The sequence below is a fragment of the Carcharhinus amblyrhynchos genome, chromosome 2 (assembly GCF_965287045.1).
Source record: "Carcharhinus amblyrhynchos chromosome 2, sCarAmb.v2.hapA, whole genome shotgun sequence".
In the NCBI taxonomy this organism is placed as follows: domain Eukaryota; kingdom Metazoa; phylum Chordata; class Chondrichthyes; order Carcharhiniformes; family Carcharhinidae; genus Carcharhinus; species Carcharhinus amblyrhynchos.
This window is the reverse complement of record NC_137325.1, coordinates 130,125,646-130,153,479: the sequence shown is the minus strand read 5'-3', so window position 1 is coordinate 130,153,479 and position 27,834 is coordinate 130,125,646. Positions and strand designations below refer to the sequence as shown.

Sequence of the window (27,834 nt, the reverse complement as noted above, 5' to 3'; positions counted from 1 at the left end):
GATCTTTCAGAGTGGTTCTGTCGTTCTACTCCCAGAGTTACTTAACCCTTTCTCCGGTTGGTTATAGGATCATAGAGATTTACAGCATGGAAACAGGCCTTTCAGCCCAACTTGTCCATGTCGTCCTTTTTTTAAACCCCTAAGCTAGTCCCAATTGCCTGCATTTGGCCCATATCCCTCCATCCCCATCGTACCCATGTAACTGTCTAAATGCTTTTTAAAAGGCAAAATTGTACCTAACCCGAACCTCTACTACTACCTCTGGCAGCTTGTTCCAGAATGTATGTGTGAATGTCTATTTGTTCAGTGTTGTATTTGTAAAGTAAATTTGTTACATTTTTGCACAGAGATATTTGCCTTGCGAGTTTTGAATTGTCTAAGACACAATTGGCCACCTTCAAATTTTCCCACACAAACATTTCTTCTTCTCCTTCTTTATCACAGTTGTGATCAACATTTAGGAATTACTTGGAAAAAAATAGAAATAGCAATTGATAAGCAATACCTAGGTTCCAGTACATGATTCCCATCTATCTTGCACTGTAACTTAGCAAAATCAGTCTCTAAACTATTTTTTCCATTTACAAGAGGTAGATGTTATGCACTGACAATGTTAGCATTATTTGCTTACCTCATAACTGAATGGCCTGTTTAGAGGGCATCACATGTCAACTTCTTGGGGATTGAGTCAGAGAAAGGCCAGACTAGGTAAAGACGTCAGATACCTATTCCCCCATAACACACGATTGGACAAGAAGGGTTTTTGCAACAATTTGACGGCTACACTGTCACCATTACTGACACTTTATTCCAGGTTAATTTTATGAACATAATTTAAACTCACCAGCCAGACATGATGGGATTTGAACTAATATTGCTGCATCATTACTCCAGGTTTCTGGATTACTAATCTAGTAACATAACCACAATGCTACCATTCTCATTAAAATTTCCATCCTCATCTAATTGCTCAATGTTCAAATACAAACAGTATGTCCCACAGTATTCACTTCCTCCTATATGCTCATGAGGTGCCAACTGAGTGCTTGTTCCTCAATTTATCTCATCTCCTCGCTTATTCATTTCATCTTGGTGCCATCCCAAACTGTGGATGTTGACTCTTCACCTTGGGTTCTCAGTTAAAGTGTTCAGCAATTTACAGATATTTGTAAATATTTGTTTGTGATCCATTAGATCATACTGAACTTTAAAATAAATCTTCTATTTTGTATGTATTGTGTTTTTAGATCTCTTATTGTACAAAATGCATAAATACTCTGTTTATGTACATTTTGGACAAAAGTACTTGTGAGATAATGCAAAATCATGAAGAAGGATGTTGGGACAGCATAAGGAGGCGGCACGGTGGTTAGCACTGTTGCCTCACAGTGCCAGGGACCCGGGTTCAATTCCTAGCTTGGGTCACCGTTTGTGTGGAGTTTGCACATTCTCCCCGTGTCTCAGTGGGTTTCCTCTAGGCACTCCAGTTTCCTCCCACACTCCAAAGATACGCTTTATCTCTAGGCCCTCCGGTTTCCTCCCACACTCCAAAGATATGATATATATTAGGTGGACTGACCATGCTAAAATGCCCGTTTGTATTATTAGGAGGATTAGCTAGGATAAATACGTGTGGTTTCCTCCTGGATAGGATTGTTGCCAGTACGGGCTTGATAGGCTGAATGGCCTCCACCTGCACTGTGGGAATTCTATGAAGTAGCTGTATTAATAAGCAGATGTTCCTAGCAGCAATATTCGGCACTTGGAGAGATAACTGATGAAAACAGCGAATGTAGAATGAATAACTTTTATTTCAATCCAACAGAGAGACAGCGATGGAAATGATCCAATGGCTGGAAAACTACTAAGAAGCACAGGATTATTTATAAAAGTAGTGACTTGACTGAAATACAAATGGGAGTCATGAGCAGAACATCATGAAGCCGAAACTATAATGTGAAACCAGTGACAGGGAATCAGTGACCTGTCTCAAACATTGCTCAAGTATTTTTTTGATTGGAAGTTACAGGAGATGGGCAACTGTGATCTTGGCTCATGGGGGTGTGTAGGAGGCTGTGGAGATCAAAAGCTATTTCAACAATAGAAAGCGAGGGAGAATTGTAAATGGTTGTTATTCCAGTTGGAAGACATCACAAGAGGAGTGCCCCCCCTACCCCTCCCCCCCCCCCCCACCCCACCCCACCATCCCCAGGGATCGGAACTTTGACAGATACCTGTCACAATATACATAAATGATTGAAATGGGAAAACCATAAACAGAACTTTAACTGACAGAGATTAGTGTTGAGCTGTGTGAGTTGTTCTGCAGGGAAGGTATTAATTATTCAGTGGGATCTGGAACAATTTAGCACAGGATTGATCGCCAAATGGCACTGAATGCAGATAAAGTGCAAAATGATGAATGTCGGGGTAAAGAGCATTAACATCACTGCGAGGCAAATGACTCCAGACTTTGGTGGTGGATGCAAACGCACCTAAAGGACACATTTCCGAAACACAGGGAGTCACGAGCAAATTCAGAAAAGTGCCTTTTGCTCCTTGGGGTGGGGGGTGGAATTATCAAGCAACAAGACAAACTGACACAGTGGAATTATTTCAAATGTGAGTTATACAGAATTTTAATTGGCCAAGGCCACAGAGGAGACTGAGTTCGCAGGTAGAACAAAATGAGGAAGGTGAATTGAGAAATAGGAAATATGTCAGAGAGGCAACCTATTAGGTGAAAAAATCTTTATGGGCCAAACGTGTATCATTTCAGGTTGACTCCAGCTGCCTTTGAAGCTAAGTCTTCTTTATACCGCCTCCGCGCTCACATCGCTCAGATATCCGGCAGAAGCGTTCATAGTGCACACAACCCTCCCCAATGATGTAAGAGAAAGAGTACGTACCTGACATCTTCGAAGACACTGATCTGCAGCTTCAGAATATGTGCCAAATCTTCCATTAATTCCAGGCCTTTCTCTACACTCAGGGGGCTGTTGAGATGGAAGAAATGCAGCATCAGTAATAGAGTTCATTAATAGCTGCTAAGCTAAAGGTCCCAACTGGGCCGTCACCTTTGACCAGGAGAGACTGCAAGCAGCAACACATTATATTCCTGTCACACTGCACTGCTAATGGCAAGGGAATTGGGATCAGGTGGCACATAAGGTATGATGAATAACCCAAATTCGCCACCAATCAAACAATTAGGTGTAAGTGGAATAGTCATAAGAGGTACAATACATCAGCAGTCAGTCCCAGTTTATTAAAAACTAAAAACCTTTGCAGTTGGGCTTACCAGTAATTGCGTTTTAATGACATTTGTAGGACCTTGCCCCATTTGAAATGTTATTTCAATAAACAGAGATTTTGCAAAAGGTCTGTGCTCTTATTTATTCTGTTGTTTTACCTCAATATTTTATTATTTTAAAAGCAGCCCCTCTTCTAATACCTGCCCTCAATCTGTTATGACTGTCCCCATATAAATTAATTTATATCAGGTTTGTTCTAGATGTTTATAAGGCTGAACTATTTCGGCAGGGAAAGTAAGGTTTGAGATTTTCAAATTTTCACAGGTTAATCGTTCCATTATCACTTGCTATCACAAGCCTGATAGAAAAATGGAGTGGAGCCCTTCGCTAGCAAGTACAATGCAATCTTGCACAACACATCACAAACTTAAGATATCCCCTAAGTGGCAGTGTGGCTAACTCTCATCCAGACCAAAAATATGAATACCACATTCCATGTCTTTTAAATGCTGTATTAATATATTCAGTTACGTTTTAAAATATCCATTTTAGCATCACTAAGTTTTTTTTATTGATTTGTGGGGCACGGGCGTTGCTGGCTAGCTAGCATTTATTGCCCATCCCAAGTTGTTCTTGAGAAGGTAGTGGTGAGCTGCCTTCTTGAATCACTGCAGTCCACATATGTGGGCTGACCCACAATGCCGTTAGGGAGGGAATTCTAGGATTTTGACCAGCGAATGCGAAGGAATGCCAATATATTTCCAAGTCAGGATGGTGAGTGATTTGGAAGGGAACTTGCAGGTGGTGGTGTTCCCATGTATCTGCTGCCCTTGTCCTTCTAGATGGAAGTGGTCATGGATTTGCAAGGTGCTGTCTAACAATCTTTGGTGAATTGCTGCAGTACATCTTGTAGATAGTACACACTGCTGCTACTGAGTGTATCTGAGAAATGCAACTGTGAAGTTTCCAAGGCTAAATGTTATTAGTTATTGTTAGCAATCTGTAAAATAAAGAAAATTAGTGTACAAATTGACAGACAAAGTGGCTTTGCCTAAGAAATTACTGCACGGTAAAAGTCCGTTTGCACCTAGTTTGGGGGTGCCGATGGCAGTATTATCGCTAGATTATTAATCCAGAAACTCAGCTAATGTTCTGGGGACCTGGGTTCGAATCCTGCCATGGCAGATTGTGGAATTTGAACTCAATGAAAAGAAATCTGGCCATTGTTGATTGTCGGAAAATCCCATCTGATTCACGAATGTCCTTTAGGCAAGGAAATCTGCTGTCCTTACCTGGCCTGGCCTACATGTGACTCCAGAGCCACAGCAATGTAGTTGACTCTCAACTGCCCTCGGGCTACGAGGGATGGACAATAAATGCTGGCCAGCCAGCGAAGCCCATGTCCCACGAATAAAAAAAAACTTACATTTTAATGCTTTGAAGTAACGATCTTTCAATAATTGTTACTTTTCGGCTTACTTACTATGCTGTTCTCACAGTGTTGGAATGGAACTTATTGTACTAACTCCTATTGTGACCATTCTTTCATAGGAACTCACATCTGCCTCTCGCTAGCCCTTTAATAAGCTCTTAACAACCAATTGCTTGGAGGCATTCAAGTTTCTGACTCGCCCCCACTGCCTCCTTTTAAAAATTGCAGCATGTCATGGATGTGTCAGAGGGCTGACACAGCCAAGAGCACTATTTTCAAAGAATACCCACACCTGACTTTGCCCTCAGCTAGGCTTTGAAAATCCAGCCCCTTGGCATCACATAACCACTACTCCATAATTCTCCTGGGCAGTTTTTCAACCTCAGGAATTACAGTACACTACAAGCCTAAGTCATGCAAAGAGCCCGTCCGTTAAAAAAGCACACAAAGTGCAGTTGTGGTGACATGAGAAAATATTGTCAAAGCGGTATGCAGCTCATTAAGGGATTCTAAAGTCGCACATGGTGAAGCACTTCAGGTAAGTTCAGTCATTTAGAAATCTGAAGGTTTTTGCAAAAAATAAGAAAGTGAAGAACTAGCATGCTATACATGCTATTCAAGATCTGAAAACATGTACCAACCGAGTCAAGAACAGCTTCTTCCCTGCTGCCATCAGACTTTTTGAATGGACTTACCTTATATTAAGTTGATCTTTCTCCATACCCTAACTATGACTGTAACCCTCTATAAATAAACTTTGAAAACTATGTTCTGCACCCTCATGTTTCCTTCTTCCCTATGTATTCTATGGATGGTATGTTTTGGCTGTATAATGCACAAGAAATAATACTTTTCATGTATCATAATACTTGGGACTACGATGTTGTGGCCATTACGGAGACATGGTTAGAACAGGGACAGGAATGGTTGTTAGCAGTTCTGCGGTATTGAAATTTCAGTAAGAGTAGAAAAGGTGGTAAAAGAGGTGGAGGAGTGGCATTGTTAATCAAGGATAGTTTAACAGCTGCTGAAAGGCATTTTGAGGGGGATCTGCCGACTAAGGTAATACGGGCTGAAGTTAGAAATAGGAAAGGAGTGGCCCCCGGAAATATGGGGGCGGAATTGGCAAAGCAGATTATGGATAGGTGTAGAGGTCACAGGGTAGTTATCATTGGTGCTTTAACTTTCCAAATATTGATTGGAACCTTTATAGGTCAAGTAGTTCGGATGGAGCACTTTTTGTACAGTCTGTACAGGAGGGTTTCCTGACACAATATGTAGATAGGCTGACAAGAGGTGGGGCCATATTGGATTTGGTACTGGGTAATGAGATTTGTTTGTGGGAGAGCACTTTGGAGATAGTGACCACAATTTGGTGTCTTTCATTATTGCAATGGAAGGGGATAAGATCACATGACAGGGCATGGTTTATAATTGGGGCAGGGGTAATTATGATGCGATTAGGCAAGAATTAGGGAGCATAAGATGGGAACAGAAACTGTCAGATAAAGGCATAAATGAAAAGTGAAGCTTGTTCAAGAAACAAATACTGCATGTCCTTGATAGGTCAGGCAGGGAGGAAATGGCCAAGTGAGGGAACCATGGTTCATAAAGGAGGTTGAATGTCTTGTCAAGAGGAAAAAGGAAGTGTATGCAAGGATGACAAAGCAAGGTTCAGTTGGGTCGCTTGAGGGTTACAAGATAGCAAGGAATGAGTTTAAAAAAAAGGGCTTAGGAGAACTAGGAGGGGGCATGAGAAGTCCTTGGTGGGTTGGATCAAGGAAAACCCCAAGGCTTTTTACTCTTATGTGAGAAATAAAAGAATGACCAGAGTGAGGTTAGGGCCGGTCAAGGATAGTAGTGGAATTTGTGCATGGAGTCAGAAGAGATAGGTGAGGCGTTGAATGAGTACTTTTCTTTAGTGTTCACTAAGGAGTGGGGACATGTTTTTGAGGATGAGAGTGTGATACAGACTGATAGGATGGAGGAGGTAGATGTTCTGAGGGAAGATGTATTAACAATTTTGAAAAACCTGAGGGTTGATAAGTCCCCTGGGCCAGAGGGATACATCCTAGGGTACTTTGGGAGGCAAGGGATGAGATTGCGGAGGCTTTAGCTTTGATCTTTGGGTCCTCACTGTCCACTCTGGGTGCTCACTGGGGATTGTGCCAGAGGACTGGAGAGTGGCGAATGTTGCTCCTCTCTTCAAGAAAGGAAATAGGAACGACCCTGGTAATTATAGGCCAGTTAGTCTTACTTCGGTGGTCTGTAAGTTAATTGAAAAAGGTCCTGAGGGATAGGATTTATGACCATTTGGAAAGTTGCAGCTTAATCCGGGATAGTCAGCACAGATTCGTGAGGGGTAAGCCTTGCCTCACAAATTTGACTGAATTCTTTGAGGAGGTAACTAAGTGTGTAGATGAAGGTAGAGCAGTTGATATCGTATACATGGATTTTAATAAGGCGTTTGATAAGGTTTCCCCATGGTCGGCTCATGAAGAAGGTGAGGAGATGTGGGATAGAAGGAAATTTGGCTGATTGGATAAGTAAATGGCTATCTCATAGAAGACAGAGGGTGGTGGTGGAGGGAAAATTTTCAGACTGGAGGCCAGTTACCAGTGGTGTACCACAGGGATCAGTGCTGGGTCCTGAAGAGGGGCCTGAAGGGTGGGTTAGTAAATTTGCTGATGACACCAAGATTGGTGGAGTAGTGGATGAGGTAGAGGGCTCTTGTAGGCTGCAAAGAGACATTGATAGGATGCACAGCTGGGCAGAAAAGTGGCAGATGGAGTTTAACCCTGATAAGTGCGAGGTGATTCATTTTGGTAGAACAAACCTGAATGCGGGTTACAGGGTCAACAGCAGGATTCTCAGGAATGTGGAGGAACAGAGAGATCTTGGGGTTCATATCCACAGATCTCTGAAGGTTGCCACTCAAGTGGATAGCACGGTGAAGAAGGCTTACAATGTGTTAGCGTTTATTAATAGGGGGTTTGAGTTTAAGAGTGGTGAGGTTATGCTGCAACTATACAGGACCTTGGTGAGACCACATTTGGAATATTGTGTGCCGTTCTGGTCACCTCACTATAAGGAGGATGTGGAAGCATTGGAGAGAGTGCAGAGAAGATTTACCAGGATGCTGTCTGGTTTGGAGGGTAGGCCTTATGAGGAAAAGTTGAGGGAGCTGGGGCTTTTCTCTTTAGAGTGAAGGAGGATAAGAGGCAACTTACTAGAAGTTTATAAGATGATGAGGGGGATAGATAGAGTGGACGTTCAGAGACTATTTCCTTGGGTGGATGTAGCTGTTACAAGGGGTCATAACTATAAGGTTCATGGTGTGAGATACAGGAGGGATGTCCGAGGTAGATTCTTCACTCAGAGAGTGGTTGAGGTGTGGAATAGACTGCCTGCTGTGATAGTGGAGTCGGACACTTTAGGAACTTTCAAGCAGTTACTGGATAGGCACATGGAGACCATTCAAATGATAGGGGGTGGGATAGCTTGATCTTGGTTTCGGACATAGCTCAGCACAACATCGAGGGCTGAAAGGCCTGTACTGTGCTATTAATAAATCATATCAACTCAAATCAAACCAAATCGCTTCTCCCCTGCTGCCGTCTGACTTTTGAATGGACTTACCATATTTTGAGCTGATTCTTCTCTATAGTCTAGCTGTGACTGTAATACTATATTCTGCATGTTCTCCTTTCCTTCTCCCCTATGTACTCTATGAACGGTACGTTTTGTCTGTGTAGTGCGCAAGGAGCAATACTTTTCACTGTATCCCAATATATGTGACAATAATAAATCAAATCAAAATTTATTCACATTTTTGTTATGTTTGTATGTTAAGGAGATGATACTTACTTTTGCTGGGTCACAATATAGCCGTACAGATTAGTTTTGGACAACACTACATCCAGTTGCTGATCTCCCATCTGAGAGTTCTTCTTCTGAGGTTCCTTGTACATCAGACTCCCACCAACCCATCGACTTGGTGCTTCTTCGGAGCCAAGCATGCCACCTTCAGACTTCCTGGTCTTGCTCACTTCTCTGGTGATCGTGTTGCTTTTTACATTTTCGATCCCCACGTTCCCTCTGGTCGAGGGGCCAAATGTTTTGACGGGGCTTTTGTGAGGGGTGATGTATAAGGAGTCAATGTCCAGAATGTCAGCGAGGCTTTTTTTGACCTCATCGCTCTCATCCCCTGGTTTGAAAGGCTGACTCTGCAAGAAGGATAAATCAACCCACTGTTAAACCATACAGGGCATTTTGAATTCCATTATCCACTCTTATTCAATTCAAAACAGCATCCACTTAAAATTCTACAGCACCGTGCCGGAAGTGAAACATCCTCAAAGTTATCAGTCGCTGCATGTGGTCAATTTGAACACCCCACTTCGTTACAAACTGTGGGGATTAGAAGGCAGTGTGGTGCTTAAGTTACTGGTTCCCGATCTATTTATTCGTGCGTTCAAGAAGCTAAATTTTGAGCTGGGAACTGTTGCTGGGTAACTTGATTTACCATGTAGACTGCATTATAAAATCAATTCATCAATATAATGGAAAACTTTTTCGCACTCTCATCTTAATAGTGATGAAGTATAATAATAAAGGGAGCACCTACACAATATACCCCAATAGTGAAGGATCCATCATTCTCATTACCATTTTCTTTACGTATTGGAACCAGCTGCATTGTCAAACCTGAAAATTGAAAGAGGTAGGAGTGGTGCATACTCTGGGCAGAATATAATACCACCCTTCCACTATACGGGCAGGAGCAGGGTGGTAGTCAGGTCAGGGGGTGGTCAGGTGTTGAGTCAACTCAAGGAATCAGTCAGCTGGTCAGAAGGGCAATTGGGGGGAACTGGGTTGGTGGGGTAGTCAGGCAGTTGCGGGTAGTCAGGTCAGGTTGGGGGAATCAGTCAGCTGGTTGAGAGGGTAGTCGGAATGTGGTAGTCAGGATAGGAGGGATAATCGGGTCAGGGGAGGGTGGGTAGTTGGGTCGGGTTGGTTGAAAGAGTGGTTGGGGGACTCGTTAGGTGGTTATGGGTAGTCAAATCGGTGGAGGGAGTGGGGTGTAATCAGGTGGTTGGAATGTAATCAGATATGGGCATTGTCCGCTCTGATCTGGGGGGTAGTCGGCTTGGGAAGGTCATCAGGTCAGGTCAGCGGGGGCTAATCAAGTGTTTGGGGATTAGTCAGGTCTCTTCAGGAGGTAGTTGAGACATGTGGGTAGACAGGTGGTGGGGGGGGGGGGAAGTAGTTGAGTCGGATCAGGTGATCTGGTGGCACAATGGCACAGTGGTTAGCACTGCTGTCACACAGCACCAGCGACCTGGGTTCAATTCCAGCCTCAGGTCACTGTCTGTGTGGAGTTTGCACGTTCTCCTGTGTCTGCGTGGGTTTCCTCTGGGTGCTCCAGTTTCCTCCCACAGTCCAAAGGTGTGTGGGTTAGGTGCATTGGTCATGCTAAATTGCCCCTTGTGTCAGGGGATTAACAGGGTAAATAAGCAGGGTTACGGCGATAGGACATGAGTGGGTTTGTTGTCGGTGCAGACTCGATGGGCTGACTGGCCTCCCTCTGCACTGTAGGGATTCTATAATTCTATGATAGTCAGCTCAGGAGGATGGATGCCAGTCAAATTGGTTGGAAGGGGTGGTTTGGGGGAGAACCGGGTCAGAGCGGAGGTAATTGGGTGTTCAGTGAGAGTTGGGTTGGGGGGTAACCGGGTCTTATCAGGGGTGGTGGGATAGTTGGGGGTCTGAATGTATTATTAGCGGGTCAGTTGTATCGGTGCCCAGGCGTTCAGCCCTGTTTTAATCTGCCTCGCATTTCCTGGGTCACTATTCAGCTAAATTCAACAGAACTGTTCAAAATCTCCGACTATAGCTCAGAATCAGAGTCATTCACAGAGGGTCCCGGGGAGCAAGGGATTTGCTCACCATGCGTTGAAGCTTCCTGATCAATTCCCAAATAGATTCACAAGTCAGGACTTTCACAACGAGTCCCCACGTGCACCTACACTATGTCTGGAATTTTACTGTCCCGCCTGCCCCAGAATTGGAATTGGGGAGGCTCGCAGAACGGAATTCTCTGTTGGCCTTGAGAGGGATCTTACAAGTCACAGGCGGGCATGCAGGTAAAATTCCAGCAACTGTCTCTGACAATCCAGTGGCTGGAATATTTAGCCCATTGTACTTGACTGGGAAAAGGCTGGTGACAATATGATTGCAAAATAACTAGCCCAAGCTGGAAAGAAAATTTAGCAAATAAGCCAGTGTGGAAACAAGAGAAACAATCAAACTGCAGCTGATTTTTACAATTTTATTTGTAGGTCTAAGCATTATGGGCAAAGCCAACATCTAATATCTATTGCTAATTCCTTTGAGAAAGTGAGCTGAGCTGCCTTCTTGAACCACACTGTCCACGTGGTACAGTTACGCCCATATTACTGCTAGGGGTTAGCCAGTACACAAGAAATAGAGCAAAAATTGGAATTCTTTATAGATGAATGTGGCTTCATAATGACAATTTAAATAATACTTGAAAACAAGCATTTGATGAACCAAAATAAAGAAGAGGATTTAAGCTGAGGATAGAAAATGCAGAAAAGCAAAAATTGGAGATTAGAAAGTGAATAAACAGGACTGGCAAGCAAAGGACAGAAAAGGATTTTATAAATGGAGTCATAGAGTCATGGAGGTTTACAGCATGGAAACAGGCCCTTCGGTCCAACTTGTCCATGCCGCCCCTTTTTTTTAAATCCCTAAACTGATCCCAATTGCCTACATTTGGCCCATATCCCTCTATCTTACCCAAGTAACTGTCTAAACGCTTTATGTAACTGTCTAAATGCTTTATAAAACATTTAAGTGCACTAAAAGAGTTGAGTCGATGGTTAAAAAGAAAAAGGAGGCTTATGTTCGGATGAGATTGGAGGGCTCAGATAGTGCACTAGAAAGCTTTAGATTGGCTAGGAGGGAGTTGAAGAGTGAGTTGAGAAGGGCTAAAAGAGGACATGAGAAGACTTTGGCTGATAGGATTAAGGAGAATCCTAAGGCGTTCTATAGGTATGTCAAGAACAGAAGGTTGGTCAGGGCAAGATTAGGGCCAGTTACAGACAGCAGGGGGAAGTTGTGTGTGGAACCGGAGGAGATTGGAGAAGTATTGAACCAATATTTCTCTTCGGTGTTCACGCAGGGGGACATGAATATAGCTGAGGAGGACATTGGGTTGCAGGGGTGTAAAATAGACAGTATTACGGTTGATAAAGGGGATGTGCTGGAAATTCTTGAGGGGCTGAAAATAGATAAGTCCCCTGGTCCGGATGGGATCTACCCTAGGATTCTCTGGGAGGCTAGAGAGGTGATTGCAGAGCCTCTGGCTCAGATCTTCAGGTCGTCATTGGTCTCTGGTGTAGTCCCGGAGGATTGGAGGATAGCGAATGTTGTCCCATTGTTTAAGAAGGGGAACAGAGACTTTGCCGGGAATTATAGACCGGTGAGTCTTACTTCTGTTGTGGGCAAGGTTTTAGAAAAAATTATTAGGGATAGGATTTATAGTTATTTGGAGTGTAATGAATTGATTAGAAATAGTCAGCATGGTTTTGTAGCGGGTAGGTCGTGCCTTACTAACCTTATTGAGTTTTTTGAGAAGGTGACCAAAGAGGTGGATGGGGGCAAGGCAGTTGACGTGGTATACATGGATTTTAGTAAGGCGTTCGATAAGGTTCACCATGGTAGGCTTCTTCAGAAAATGCAGATGTATGGGATTGTGGGTAATCTAGGAAGTTGGATCAGGAATTGGCTATCAGATAGGAGACAGAGGGTGGTGGTGGATGGTAAATATTCATCATGGAGTACAGTTACGAGTGGTGTGCCTCAGGGATCTGTTTTGGGGCCACTGTTGTTTGTAGTTTTTATTAATGATCTGGATGAGGGTATAGTTGGGTGGATTAGTAAATTTGCTGATGACACCAAAGTTGGAGGTGTGGTAGATTGTGAGGAAGGGTGTCATAGTCTGCAGGGAGACTTAGATAGGTTGCAGAGCTGGGCCGAGAGGTGGCGGATGGAATTTAATGCGGAGAAGTGTGAGGTAATTCACTTTGGTAGGAGCAACAGATGTGTCGAGTATAGGGCTAACGGGAGGACTTTGAATAGTGTGGATGAACAGAGGGATCTAGGTGTGTGTGTACATAGATCCCTGAAAGTTGGGAATCAAGTAGATAAGGTTGTTAAGAAGGCATACGGTGTCTTGGCGTTTATTGGTAGGGGGATTGAATTTAGGAGTCGCAGTGTAATGTTGCAACTGTACACTACTCTAGTGCGGCCGCACTTGGAGTACTGTGTGCAGTTCTGGTCCCCGCATTACAAGAAGGATGTGGAGGCGTTGGAGAGGGTGCAGAGGAGGTTTACTAGGATGTTGCCTGGTATGGTGGGGAGGTCCTATGAGGAGAGACTGAGGGATTTAGGGTTGTTTTCGTTGGAAAGAAGGCGGCTAAGAGGGGATCTTATTGAAACATATAAGATGATTAGAGGTTTAGATAGGGTGGATAGTGATAGCCTTTTTCCTCGGATGGAGAAAGCTAGCACGAGGGGGCATGGCTTTAAATTAAGGGGGGGTAGCTACAGGACGGATGTCAGGGGTAGGTTCTTTACCCAGCGGGTGGTGAGGGATTGGAATGCCCTGCCTGCTGCAGTTGTAAATGCGTCTAGTTTGGGGGCGTTTAAGAGATCTCTGGATAGGTTTATGGATGAAAAGGGATTGGTATAGGCTAGTGGGTCATTGTTTTTGTAACTGGTCGGCGCAACATCGTGGGCCGAAGGGCCTGTTCTGCGCTGTAATGTTCTATGTTCTATATGTTCTATGAATAGTTGGAGAAAAGGCATGGCAAACTAAAATCTCCTAATTCATAGGATCATAGAAGGGGAGGAAGCCAACAGCCTGTCAAGCCATTTCTTGCTCTTTGTAAGAGCAATCCAGCTAGTCCTTTCCCCTGTGGTCCTGTAATTTTCTTTTCCTTCAAGTGCTTATCTTTTGAAAGCCATGACAGAATCTGCCTGTATCATCGTCGCAGGTAGTGTGTTCCGGGTCATAATCACCCATTGTGTAAAGAAGCACTTCCTCATGTTGCCTTTGGTCCTTTCGTCCTTCTCTTCTCTGCCAAATGCAAATTCCTGGTCAGGCTGCTTCCCTGGGTCCCTTATTCATTCCCATTTCAACCACTTTCCCTCATGCCTCCTATATCAGATGTTTTGACATTTGCAGTCTGTCTGCAGTTTAATTAAACCATGCTCACACACACAAGCTTATTTCCCGGTATATGAAAATCTGGCAAGGCTATTACAAAAAAAAAGTTAAGAACCCTAAATTTTCCTCAGCCTTCTCTTGGGGAAACAATCCCAGTTTTTCCAATACACCCAGCCATGCAGTGAGGGCTGTTCATTTGAACCAAATGGAAAGTTGTGGCAAAGGATTAATGAGGCCCTTCAGTGGCGACTAATTGGCCATTTAAAGGCCTCAATAGGCCTAAGGACAGCTAGGTTGTCTGATGCATTATCCCCCCCCCACCCCACTCTGTCCCCTCCCAAATAGGCTTGAACATTTTCTGCGAGGTTTTCTTTGACCAACAATTAGAAAGAATTAAGTATGGGAACAAACCCTTTCCTTTGCTGATATTTGGGATTACAAGATAATTCGGTGTAATGTGCTTTAACCCTTGCACTCACATCATTCATTCCATGGTAATCTAACATGTGACCATTGCAAGAGTTTTTGGTAACTACTGTCAGAAACAGATCACTGACCCTCTGGAACAGCTTTACAAAACAGATAAATAATCAACAAACCTTTTCAGGGAACTTTCCATCTACTTCATCATCTTGTTTTTCTGTCAACATGAAGGAGGACATTAGTTTTAGAATGTTTCACTTGTAACAGGTAAATCATTAAAAAAAGATATGTTCCAAATATTTCTGTGCAACAGCATATCCTCCTCTACCACCCCTCCCACACACCCATCACCATGGCTTATTGGTCACACCTGGTATAATAAGAAATCTCACAACATGAGGTTAAAGTCCAACAGGTTTATTTGGAATCACGAGCTTTTGGAGCGCTGTATCTTCATCAGATGAGTCACCCTTTTTCCCAGGGTGGAACCTAGTGGGCTAGGTTCAAGGTGTGAGGGGCAAGTTTTAAAAGAGATGTACAAGGCAGATATTTTACACAGGGAATGATGGGTGCCTGGAACTCGTTGCCGGGGGAGGTAGAGGAAGCAGATACGGTGGTGACTTTTAAGGGGCATCTTGACAAGTACATGAATAAGATGACAATAGAGGGATATGGTCCCTGGAAGAGTAGGGGGTTTTAGTTAAGTCAGGCAGCATGGTCAGTGCAGGTTTGGAGGGCTGAAGGGCCAGTTCCTGTGCTGTAATTTTCTTTGTTCTTATCCCATCCTGGGCAAGTTGGCCACATACAGGGACTCTGCTGGACTGTGCCACCCATGTTAACATATCAGCAACTAACTTCTGCCCTTGAGCTTGTTAGGGTAACTGGGGTCAGGAGGAAGGTCACCCATTTTAACTTATTCAAAGGAGCGTCAGTGACTCCAACAGAAGCTCATCACAAATGATTTCGGACCATGTTACTAAGAAATCCACAAGAGCAGAGATGAATTGAAGAAAGTCTCCCATTTACTTTGAGGGGGATCTTAGAGCTAGGTGTGATCCAAGATTCAGCAATGCATTTCTTTGCCTTCCAATGTCATGATGGGTGCAGGCCTTATATTTTTTTAAAAATCCATAAAAGCAATGCAACCAAGCTTCCTGAGCTTTATAATATCCTGCAATCTTATGTAAAGCATCAACTGGCACATGCTTTCCTCTTAAGAGCAATACACAACCTGTTCCTTTTTAATTATACCAAGAACTTCCTTAAATATACATGCTGCAATGACCCCATAAAAAACTTCTTGTTCCCATTAGTATTAGTAGAATTTCTGTTCCTTTAGCGTCACTGGGAACGTTAGCCTCAGAGGGAGAGTGATGTAGGTTTACCAGAATGATGCCAGAATGCCAATGATTACATTACAAAGAGAGATTAATCAAGTCTCAGGTTGCATTTCCTGGAATTTGGAGGGTTTTGTGGGAATCAGGCAGCAAAAGCTCGGTAAAAGCATGATTGTCACGAAAATGAGGATGAAATGAAACATTTGTGCAATTCTATTTTGCACCATTTTCCCTGGGAGAGCTTGACTCCCATCAGTTCAGTGACCCAGTTCAATGCACATCTTCACTCAATGCTGAGGCTCCCATAATGGTGTCATTAATATTCTTCTGATTTAACATCCCACATCATCTCAGCTGCTAATACCAAACATTCCAGATCCAGAAGTGACCAGACTGATTGCATGGATGCATTGTACAAAGGTCACCTTGATTGTACCTGAAGCTAAGTGTCATACACGGAAGGTTAAAGAAGCAGTATTCACTTTGTATGTAGGCATGTGGGAATGTTGTTATCTTCGCCTGTCTCTGCAGCCTCATCCAGCCGTATAATCCTTTGCAGTTTATGCACCCCTCCAATTCTGACTTCTCAAATGTCCCCGATTTTAATCACTTCACCAAAGTGTCTTCAGCTGCCAATTGTTCCTAAACTTTAGAAAACAACTCTCCTACTTTTTCCCTCTTTCTCCTTAAGATGCTCTTTGATCTTACTTTTGTCACCTGTGCTTCTGTCTCCTTCTCTGGCTCAATGTAAAAAAACACACACTTTTGTTAAGCAACAATAAAGGTGCTATCTGAATGCAAATTCTTTGTCATTCTTCACTAGCTGATTTGCCTGGTGCTTCAGCTGGATTACTATAAGTGGGTCATCTAGTCCTGGATGAGATAAATTCCCAACCAAAGCTGTTTTTTATGTTGTTGATCAGAGTGTTGCAGAGTGGTGTCAGAAGGAGACTTGTGACTAACAGCTACTCTTTAATATTCCATGCAATGCACCACCATTTGCCGAGTCAGAGCAAAGAAAGGCCTCAATTCAGTATCTTCTACAAAGCCAAATTGCAGAGGCCAAACAAATTCTGGTCATGTACTGCATCGGGTGTTGATGTCCTGATCTGCTTTGTGTCTGGAGGGATGGCCGGCAGCAATGATCAATAAGAAGCCTCCACTAACATTTCCGTACACTTGCACACAATTAGTAATGTAACAATAATATTTTTTGTCATGTAGGTGGCACGGGAAAGAAAAAGAGGACATTTGTCCTATTCCGTTACACACCATTTGCGCTGGGCGTCCGGGCCTGAGCGTGTCTCCCAGCACCGGATTCCGGTGCCGTCAGCTCCAGGCTGATTTCTGACTAAATTATTCAAATAAGCAATTACATCTGTTTTTAATATAATTAGCGGGCCCGGGACTGAAATCTCCGGGCCTGCAAGCATCTTCCCCGCACTAGGAGTGAAGATGCTCGGATCGGATACCGGTACGGTGCCCCCTGGGCATTGGCACATTGGCAGCACCAGCCTGGGCCCCCGGCACTGCCCAAGGGGCAAAGAGCCAATTCCCAAGTGGGCACCTTGGCACTGCCCACCAGGCATTGGGCAGTGCAAAGAGGGCTGGCCTAATGGGGCGATCGGTAGGGGTGGAGGGTCCTGCTGCCACTCTGCATTTGGGCTGAGTGACTGAGGGAAGGAGGCCAGCGATCGGGGCTGGACATCGGGGTGGGGGTGGGGGATGGGGGGGGGGGGGGCGCGGTGCGGTGGTCAGGGAAGGAGGTCAGAGACTGCAGAGGTGGGGGGGGTTCAGGGCTGCCGGGGAGAATTGAGAGATCGGCGCTGTATTGGGGGTGGGGGGGGGGGGGGGGGGGGGGGGGTGGTCATCGAGGTGGACTAGGGAATTGGGGGCGGAGGAGGTTGAGGCTGGCCCAGGCATGTTTGGGGGCCTGCGATCGGGGTGTGGGGGGAGTGGTAGCCAAGGGTTGGCGATGCACAGATCGCAAGGCCCAGCGATCAAGCTGGCAAGCAATCGAGAGGCCAGCAGACAGGGGACATTGTGCATTGCCGATCTCAACACTAATAGATTGACGCACATGAAGTGGCCTGCTCAGCGCTATGCTGTCAGCCTCTCCAGTGGGAACAGGCCCCACTTATTTTCATACCGAGTCACCCTGCAGTGCGTAGAGTGCGGGAGATTCACTTTGAAACTCCTGCTGAAAAAAACCAGCATGATTTACTCCAGTTTTCATGCAAATCCAACATTTAGAATTTTTTTGGAGAATCGCTCCCCCCGCCCCCCCCCCCCCCCAAACAATGCTCTAAAGTGAGTCTTTCTTACCCAGAATGAGCTCATCCCGCCTTTTTGCTTCCTCTTCTTCCTTCTGTTGAAAGTCTTGTTCGCCTTTGCTTCCATCACCGGTTGTGTCATCATCTACAATTTGCAGGACATCAGCTATGACATCCGACAATTCATCCAGCTGTTTGGAAGTCAGGCCATCCACATTCACATGTTGTGTCCCCAGCTGCTGTACCACAGACTGAATGAAATTTTCTGATAAGAAACCAGAATACAGGTTAGGAGCATTCTAATACCCAAATACAGCCCAAAAACAAGTGCCAAAGTGTGGCTGCGCAGGGATTTTCACAGAGACTTCCATTTCAGTGTTAATGTAGGCCTACTTGTGACACTAATAAACAAACGTTAACTTTAATAATCATAGGATCACAGTTCAGAAGGAGGCCATTTGGCCCATTGAGCCTGCACTGACAACAATCCCATCCATGCCCTATCCCCATAACCCTATGTATTTACCCTAGCTAATCCCCATTAAGGGGCAATTTAGCATGGCCAATCAACCTAACCCGCACATCTTTGGAATGTGGAGGAAACCCATGCAGACATGGGGAGAATGTGCAAATTCCACACAAACAGTGACCTGAGGCTGGAATTGAACTCGGGTCCCTGGCACTGTGAGGCAGCAGTGCTAACCACCATGCCACCATTCCCATTCAGGCGTGATCAGGTTGTTTGAAAAAGCAAGGGGAATAGACAGGGGTCTTATGGGATTTGCTTGCCAACTGCAGGGAAGGACATCAGTCACCCTCACCTGACCTGGCCAGTCCAGACCCACAGTAATGTAGCTGACCCTTAACTACCCTCTGAAATCACCTAGAAAGCCACTCAGCTGGCTCAAGCCACGACAGAAAAAAATTACAGTGACTGCACCTTACACCAGATGGATTGAGTGGTTGAAGAACGTGGCTCTCCACCTTCTTGAGGGCAATTAGGGCTGGGTAATAAATGCTGGCCTTCCCTGCGATGCTCAAATCCGAAGAGTGAATAGAAAAAATTAGAACAAAGTGGAATGGCTGAAGTGGGACAGTAAATAAGCATGATATTTACAGGAAGTGAGCCCGAAGATTTTTAATAAAGATGTAATGAGATAAATTACGGGAAGCCACAGAACTATTGAATCATTGTTGTCCGCATTTGTGTGAGGACAGTGGACACATTGATGTGGGAACAAGTTTTCAGTATATGATTTAAGAAAGTGCTCCAATCAATGTGGAGAAGGTAACCACAGCTAGTGGTAATCTCACACAGCAACAGGAAACTTGGTGATCTGTTCGCCCTTCAGCCTAATTGAGCCATTTAAGGAGCTGTTAAGGTGATCAGACCCTTCCTTGGCCAGCCTCAACCTACCCCCCCAATCTCTAGTCCACCTCGATGTCCATTAAGGTGATCAGACCCTTCCTTGGCCAGCCTCAGCCTCCCCCCCAATCTCTAGTCCACCTCGATGTCCATTAAGGTGATCAGACCCTTCCTTGGCCCACAATTACTGGGTCTACCTTATTGGCGCCCCTTCAGTAGGGAACACTCTCCCTGGCCATGCAACCTCGGCACTGGCCACCACTGGCAGCGGCGTTGCCGAGGGTGCTGAGCTGCCAGCCCTTTGATTGGGTTGGCATCGCTTGAGAGTGGGCCACTCTCCTTAATTGGATGGCAGCCCAGGCAGCAGCCTCATTCTTCAGTTTCCCTGGCTCTAACATTAGCCCACAGGTTAAGAACATCCACCTATTTCACAATGAGTATCACCACATCATAGTCACAATAAAACAGGTTGAACTGGTCATTCCTCGGATTAATAGGTTTGCTTCAAAGGTAAACTAGCTGTACTAAAAATAAATCTCTCCAACACACAATTTGCTCTGACACCCTCTTTGACCGGCTCCTAAAGACAATACGGGGGTCTATAATGTCCTGCAATTTACCTGCCAACATTTTTTTTTACACAGAAGTAGAATGAAAAGCCAAAGAAGATTTTAAAAGAGAATAGATAAATATTTGGGGACTAAGTGGATAATTCTTTCAGAACCTGGAAATGTGCAGAAGGGTTAGGGTTAGGGTTGGGCATGTTTCAAAATCCTACGGTTCCAAACAAAGAACAAAGAAAATTACAGCACAGGAACGGGCCCTTCAACCCTTCAAGTCTGCACCGACCTTGCTGCCTGTCTGAACTAAAACCCCGTACCCTTCTGGGGACCATATCTCTCCATTCCCATCCTTTTCATGTATTTGTCGAGACGTTCCTTAAAAGTTACTATCATATCTGCTCCCACTATCTCCCTGGCAGCGAGTTCCAGGGACCCACCATCCTCTGTGTAAAAGATTTGCCTCCTTTAAACCTTGCCCCTCATGTCTTAAACCTATGCCTCCACTCTGGGAAAAAGCTTCTGACTACCCACTCTGTCTATGCCCCTCATAACCTTGCAGACGTCTATAAGGTTGCCTCTCAACCTTTGTCGTGGCAGTGAGAACAAACTAAGCTTCTCCAGCTCCGTGGTAAATTTTGAAAAGTATCTTTCTTACAATCTTCCTAGTAACTCAGTGAAATATTTTCATTTATATTTTTATTCGTACCATCCAGGTGGCTCAGGGGGTTTTTTCCATTGGTTTTACTTGCGTCGGATTTATACAGCACTTTCTCCTCTTTCAACTCTGGCAGTCTGTCGTCAGCTTTCCGATGGAGCAGCTCACTTCTTAGAGGAGCTCCCTGGCTCTCTTTGACTGCACCTTCCTGCTGTGCGTCCCTTGGTGAGCCCAGTGCTTCCTTACGCCAGGCATCTGAGTTGACTGGTAAATTGTTTCCCTGCGTGGGCGTCTGTGCTGCCAGTTTCTGTGCCAAGTAGCCCTCCAGTAGTGCTAGCAGTTGCTTGTTGCCAATGCGCTCGCTGACGGAAAAGTCCTCTTGTGACTGATGCTGACCACTCAGCTGCTGGGCTTGACTCACGGGCCTGGGATGAGCATGTTCATTGTTGGAGTATGGATGATGAAATGTGAGGAATTGGTTTGATGGAGTTTTCCCTCTGTTCCTCTGGAGGAGGTCATCCAAGGATGAGTCTGGTTGAGTAATCTCACTCTGCCGTGAAACAAAAATAAAGATAATATTATTTGCAAATCATTAAGATGTGCTGTTGGTTTTCAATAAAATAATTATCAAGAAGATGACAGAAGTAGGTGCAGGCCATTTAGCCCTTCGCCATTCATTCTGACATGGCTGATCATCAAATTCAATATCCTGATCCCCCCTTCCCTCCCATATCTCTTGATCCCCTTAGCCCCAAGAACTATATCTAATTACTTCTTGAAATCAGACAATGTTTTGGCCTCAACTACATTTTGTGATAATGAATTCCTCACATTTACCATGCTCTGGGTGAAGAAATTTTCCTCACCTCAGTTCTAAAAGGTTTACTCCTTATCCTCAAACTATGACCCCTTGTTCTGAACTCCCCCATCATCGAGAACACTCTTTTTGATCTAGCCTGTCTAGTGCTGTTAAAATGTTATAAGTTTCTATGAGATCCCCCCTCATTCTTCTAAACTCCAATTAATCATAAAATCCGTACCATACAGAAGGAGGCCATTCAGTCCATCAAGTCTGTCATGACCACAGTCCCACCCAAGCCCTATTCCCACAACCCACACATTTATCCAGCTCACCCCCCAACACTAGGATCCATTTAGCATGGCCAATCCACAGAACCCACACATCTTTGGACTGTGGGAGGAAACTGGACCACCCAGAGAAAACCCACGCAGACACGGGAAGATTGTACAAACTCCACACAGACAGTAACCCAAGTTCGGCCCGTGGCGCTGTGAGGCAGCAGTGCTAACCACTGTGCCGTCGTGCCGCCACAATGAATACAAGCCTAACCGATTTAGTCTCTCCTCATAATTTAGGTGAATAATTGATAATCCCTACTACCTTTATATTTAAAGGGGGAGGAAACTCTAGGGAGAGAACTCTTGGTTCAAACGGTCTATGTATAAATTCCATTGCTCTGTTTTCCATATCTACACCTCCCAATCTGGAATTGTTTCCATCCTCCAGGTGGAAAAAACTTAGGATTACAAGTAGCAAATCATTGACAGTTACACTTCGTCCACCCACCATCTTCATTTCATCAAGTTTGTGCATCAATTCTTCCTCACTGGTGAAGTTGCTGGGGAAAACCAGCTGTGTTCTACAATGGGTACATCTGGAGATGAAAGTGAAACTCTTCTGTTTGTTTTCTCTATAACTGATTATTTTCCTTACTTTTGACTTCATAATTCATCGGTCTCCTCCAATTTTAACCTTCTCCGCCAACACTGGGAGAAATATTGGAGCAGAAATCAGTTCCCAGTGGTGAAGGCACCTTGTCACAGTCCACCAAAGCTCTGACAAAGAGAAAAGCTTTTGATAAAATAATAACTTGGCTCAGGTGTTTGTTTCTAAGCCAAGAGGCTCCAGTTCAAGCCCCACTCAAGCATTTGAGTCAGTAATCTAGGCTAATGCCTATAGGTAGTGGAAGCAGATACGATAGCGACTTTTAGGGGGTGTCTTGACAAATACATGAATAGAATGGAATGGAATGGAGGGATATGGTCTCCCAAAGGGTAGGGGTCAACTCAAATCCTAAAGGTGTCAATCTTTGGAGGAGACACTTAATATGCATCTAAACCAGTATCACAGAATCCCTATGGTGCAGAAGGAATCCATTCAGCCCGTTGAGTCTGCACCAACTCTCTCTGACAGAGTACCATAATCAGGCGTCTTCCCCCACCCTGTCTCTGTAATCCTACAATTTACCACGGTTAATCCATCTAACCAAGATCTAACCTACAGAAGTACAGTTTAAGATTCTGAGAATGTTGTTCAAAGGGAATATTGGAATTATGGACAGCATTCCTCCATCAAACGATGCCAGAAGTAATTAATTAGTCATTTGTTTCATTTTGTGGGAATTGATGCATTCAAAAATAGTTTGAAAACATTATTGTCTGAAACAAAAAGGTAAAGTCGCCATAGTTCCAGATGGCTATAGGCTGCTTTTCCCTTTGAGGGGAAGAGATCCTGCTGGTGATTTAGCCTGAGCAACACCACACCTCAGGCAAGGGGCAAGGTTGAGAAGGTGGAACTTCATGAATAACCTCAGCTGGTACAGGAATTGAACCCACACTATTGGCATTGTTCTGCATCACAACCCAACTGTCCAGGCAATTGAGCTAAACCATCAGAAATACAAACCATTTCATTGTACCTGAAGCTATGTGGGACATTTCTAAGAAATGTGTTAGAAGAGTTATATACAAATTTAATCTCTTTCTAATAGTACTACTTTGGTGGACTCTGAAGGTTATGAATAACCTATGAATTAAAGACAACTCAAAGTTTTGGGGATGTAGGGTTAACATAAAATCTTGCACAAAGGAACAAAAATGGACATCGCTTGAATGGTGTTAAAATGGGTAAGGATGAAATTGAAAGAGGCCTATGAGATATTGTAAATACAACGCTCAGCATCCAACTATTTCAGAGCAGTAATGAAAAAAGCTAAAATAGCAGCCAGAAATAAATACTTTATTAGCTTTACAGGAGGATGCTCTAAGCGGAAAGAAGGAATTCAGTTGGGTAGATCAAAGGTAGAGTAGGGAAGATAGGCTTATGGAAGGCTTTGAAGTCAAGGACAGAGTTAGTGAGGCACATTAGTTCTGGAAGAGAGCTACATATTTAACGAGATCATGGCAGACGCTGATAGTGGGGAGCTGATGAAGGGGAGGGGGAACCAACAGCAGCAATCCAGTGTCAGAACGAAGGGTGGGGGGGCTGGGGTGCAATAATTGGAGGAGATTACTGAAATATGATGAGGGGGAGAGTCATAGTAAATTCTAGGATCTTGAAATCAATTCACTTATGCATAGTGAGGCAGCAGACAAAGGGAGAAGGAACACAGGTGTGTCGGGCTTGAATATGCAGCATTGGAGTTTCAAAGAGACTTGGACCACAGAAAAACTCACCACCAAACTTTTATGCCTGCTTGACATAAGGATTGTATTCTGATCATTAATAAAGAACTATCACTGCCAGATATTGTTTTATTGTTTAATGCGGCAGTAACTGTCCAAGCCGGTTATGTATTCCTGACCATTTTAGAATGGGTGAAATGAAAATCAATACAAACCTTGTCAGTTCTGGTCTTATGAGATGGCACGGGATTAGCTGGCTGTGATAAAACACTGAGAAGCTGAAGGTACTGATGGAGTGACTCGAATCCTTGCAGGTCACCGTCCTCTGCCCCTTTGTAATTTTCCTCACTCGCAAACTTTTCTTTTGCCGCCCTAAACAATTTTTTAAAAAGATTGCCAGATGGGTTAAACTGAAGGTGACATTTAAAACACGAGTCAAAATAGTTCAGCGTTAATTGATTGAGCAAGTCATCTCACCCAATAAAACATGAACAGGCTCTACATCACTAAACAGACAGAAGTTCAAGGTGGTGATGTTGTTCCACTTCATGCTGTGTGCCAAAGACATTGACCTTGAACCACAACAACAATGTTCTATTTACCACACCATTTAGCCTAGTGCTATATGAATCAGAAGAATTCTCTACCTGATATATGCTTCTTTATTGCTAGTGAGTAATGAACATGTCAAAGGGGTTAGATGAGAAAGGGTACATTGACAATCTTAGAAGAAGGATGGGGAAGGCTCATGTCAAGCAAAATCGGAAGAGTATCCAAAAACAGCTTCTTCCCTGTTGCCATAAGACTTTTGAATATTAAGTTGATCTTTCTCTATACCCTAGCTATGGCTGTAACACTACATTGTGCACCCTCTCCTTTCCTTCACCCTATGTACTCTATGAACAGTATGTCTTGTGACAATAATAAATCAAATCAAAAATCAAAAACTGCGATCCCATTATTGTTCATGTGGGTATCCCTGTTCTCTCCCCTGAACCCTTCAGTGCTGATGTCCACATACGTTTTGTCGATCTGACTCTTCAACTTTTTGAAGCCACATGCACCCTTACTTTTTGAGACCCTCGCCACCTATGAGACCATCCAACATCCTCCACAACTTTTTGGCTACCTACATTCAGAATACCGATGCCTCTCTTGAATATTATTATGCCCTCAGTCTGCCGATATTATGCCTCCAATTCTCAAGATCAAATGTCTTCATTGACTGACCACACCCTACCCACCGTTTGGTACAAAACTCTTACTGCCCTGAGAGCCTACCCTATCCAAGACTGGGTCAAAGGCAGGACAGTCCACAAAATATGCCGCCAACAGCAAAGCCTCAGCTCACAACAGCCACCGAACTCTCCCCGGGCAGTCTTTAAACTTTTGCCCCCAAACAGTCTTCGACACTTCTTCTCCGTTCCTTGACCATCCCTAGTACAGTTGCCATCTCAATCTCTCCCCTCAAAAAATTCACAGTGAAAATTCAGTAAATACAGTCATAAAACAGAATGGTCTAATATCCTCAAGTGGAGCACTTAATCTGGAGGGGGAAAGTAATTCCAGCGAGTTAACATCCATAGGATGCAAAGGAATGCAAATGTGCTTCCTGAGATTGCTCAGCAGCAAACCTAACCCATCTTTTACCCACCTTGAATTTGATTTGATTTGACTTATTATTGTCACATATACTGGGATACAATGAAAAGTGTTGTTTCTTGTGGGCCATACTGACAAAACATATCGTCCATAGAGTACATAGCAGAGAAGGAAAGGAGATGGTGCAGAACATAGTGTTAGAGTCATAGCTAGGGAGTAGAGAAAGATCAGCCGGAATTCTACTACCTCATCCGCCTCAGAAATGGAGCGGGCGAGGATCCAAAAATGGAAATTTCCATTGATGCTGGGCAGAAATTTCTGCTCTTGCCCGAGCGAGGCTGGAAATTCCTGCCTGTCAACTTAATGTAAGAGAGTTAGAGCAGGTTTTTAAAAGCATGGAATGAGAGTAAAAGATTGAATTAGTGAGTACGCTGGGCACAGCTTGCAAGAAGTCACCATGTTCCGGCACCATCTTGGGAAAAAAGGTTTATGGAAGACGGGTTTATGGAAGTCCTCAAAATAAGGTGGGGGGGTGGGGGGGAGGGTGCTGCAGTTTAGAACGGAGTTGAGGAGGAACTTCTTCACTCAAAGGGTGGTGAATCTCTGGAATTCTCTACCCATTGAAGTGGTGGAGGCTACCTCGTTGAATATATTTAAATCACAGGTAGATAGGTTTTTGACAGACAAGGGAATTAAGGGTTATGGGGAGAAAGCAGGAAAGTGGAACTGATTCGCTTCAGATCAGCCATGATCTTACTGAATGGCGGGGGAGGCTCGAAGGGCTAGATGGCCCTACTCCTGCTCTTATTTCTTCTGTTCTTATGGGAGAATAAAATTCCAAACTTTTTTCAGCTGGCGGGAAACTGATTTTTTTTAAGTCATGCCAAATTTACCACTCCTATCCCAGCCAAGCTGAAAATTCTATGATTTTTTTTGTCATTGATTTTTGTTTTTGGAAGGGAATATCATTAACAACTCACAACAAACAGTGTACCTATATTCTTGCATACAATTACCAGCATAAATTAAATTTTTAGCTATCATTTACATCAATGAATGAAGTTGGTGAAGAAACAGACTTATCAGAATCATAGGATTTTATGAACATTCTCTTTTCCTCGTGGCAAAATGTTTTGCCGACATTTATCCTGGTTCACCTGTACCCTCCCCCCATTTTGCATTTATTAAGCTACTTAACTTTGCAATCTTGTTTGCTTTCTTATTTATTAGTGTTACATGTAGGCTTACATTAACACTGCAATGAAGTTCTGTGAAAATCCCCTCATCGCCACACTCCAGCGTCTGTTCAAATACAGTGAGGTTGAATTTAGCATGATCAATGCACCTAACCAGCACACCTTTCAGACTGTGGGAGGAAACCGGAGCACCCGGAGGAAATCCACACAGACATGGGGAGACCGTGCAGACTCCACACAGACAGGCAGCACGGTGGCACAGTGGTTAGCACTGCTGCTTCACAGCTCCAGGTACCTGGGTTCCATTCTGGCTTGGGTCACTGTCTGTGTGGAGTTTGCACATTCTCCTCATGTCAGCGTGGGTTTCCTCCGGGTACTCCGGTTTCCTCCCACAGTCCAAAGATGTGCGGGATAGGTTGATTGGCTGTGCTAAATATTGTCCTTAGTGTCCTGAGATGTGTAGGTTAGAGGAATTAGTGGCTAATATGTAGGGGTGGGGGGTGGGGGATAGGGCCTGGGCGGGATTGTGGTCGGTGCAGACTCGATGGGCCGAATGACTTCTTTCTGTACTGTAGGGTTCCTATGATTTCTATGACAGTGACCCAAGCCGGGAATCAAATCCAGGCGCTGTGAAGCAACAGTGCTAACCACCGTGCTGCCCCTTGTCTTGCAAACATTACTAAACTCAGCATCATGGAAATGGGGAATTTTGGGGGAAGGGAATGTTGTTCTGGTATTTGAACAATTATTTGTTATGGGATGGGGCATTTTATACGCCAAGGTTCCACCTGTTCCATTGCATGGTTTAAGCGAGTAGGCTAAGGGACGAAAATAGCTCTGAATCTTACGCTGTCATTCAGATAGAAAGTGTGGGCAATTTTACTACATTTATTACCAAAACAGCCAGAATGATTCCTCCCTTCACAATTTATCCAGCTCATGCCACACTTGTGGACAGTTTGCCAGGCAGCAAACATTAATTTCAGCTCTTTAAATACTGATTTACCAACACTGCTCAAAATTCCAAATGTGTATTCATGACTTGAGTGCC

At 44.1% G+C, this 27,834-nt stretch overlaps 1 protein-coding gene across 1 annotated transcript in view; it reads right to left on the bottom strand.

Moving 5' to 3' along the window:
* ptprn2 (protein tyrosine phosphatase receptor type N2) overlaps positions 1–27,834 on the bottom strand; it is an 891,364-nt gene that overhangs the window by 555,292 nt on the left and 308,238 nt on the right. Inside the window, exons 5-10 of the mRNA XM_080212823.1 lie at positions 24,201–24,357; positions 20,611–21,109; positions 18,028–18,240; positions 14,542–14,582; positions 8,554–8,912; positions 2,910–2,996 (exon numbers count right to left, since the gene is read on the bottom strand). Of these exons, the coding sequence (XP_080068949.1) occupies positions 2,910–2,996; positions 8,554–8,912; positions 14,542–14,582; positions 18,028–18,240; positions 20,611–21,109; positions 24,201–24,357 (1,356 nt within the window). The remainder of the gene's footprint in view (positions 1–2,909; positions 2,997–8,553; positions 8,913–14,541; positions 14,583–18,027; positions 18,241–20,610; positions 21,110–24,200; positions 24,358–27,834) is intronic.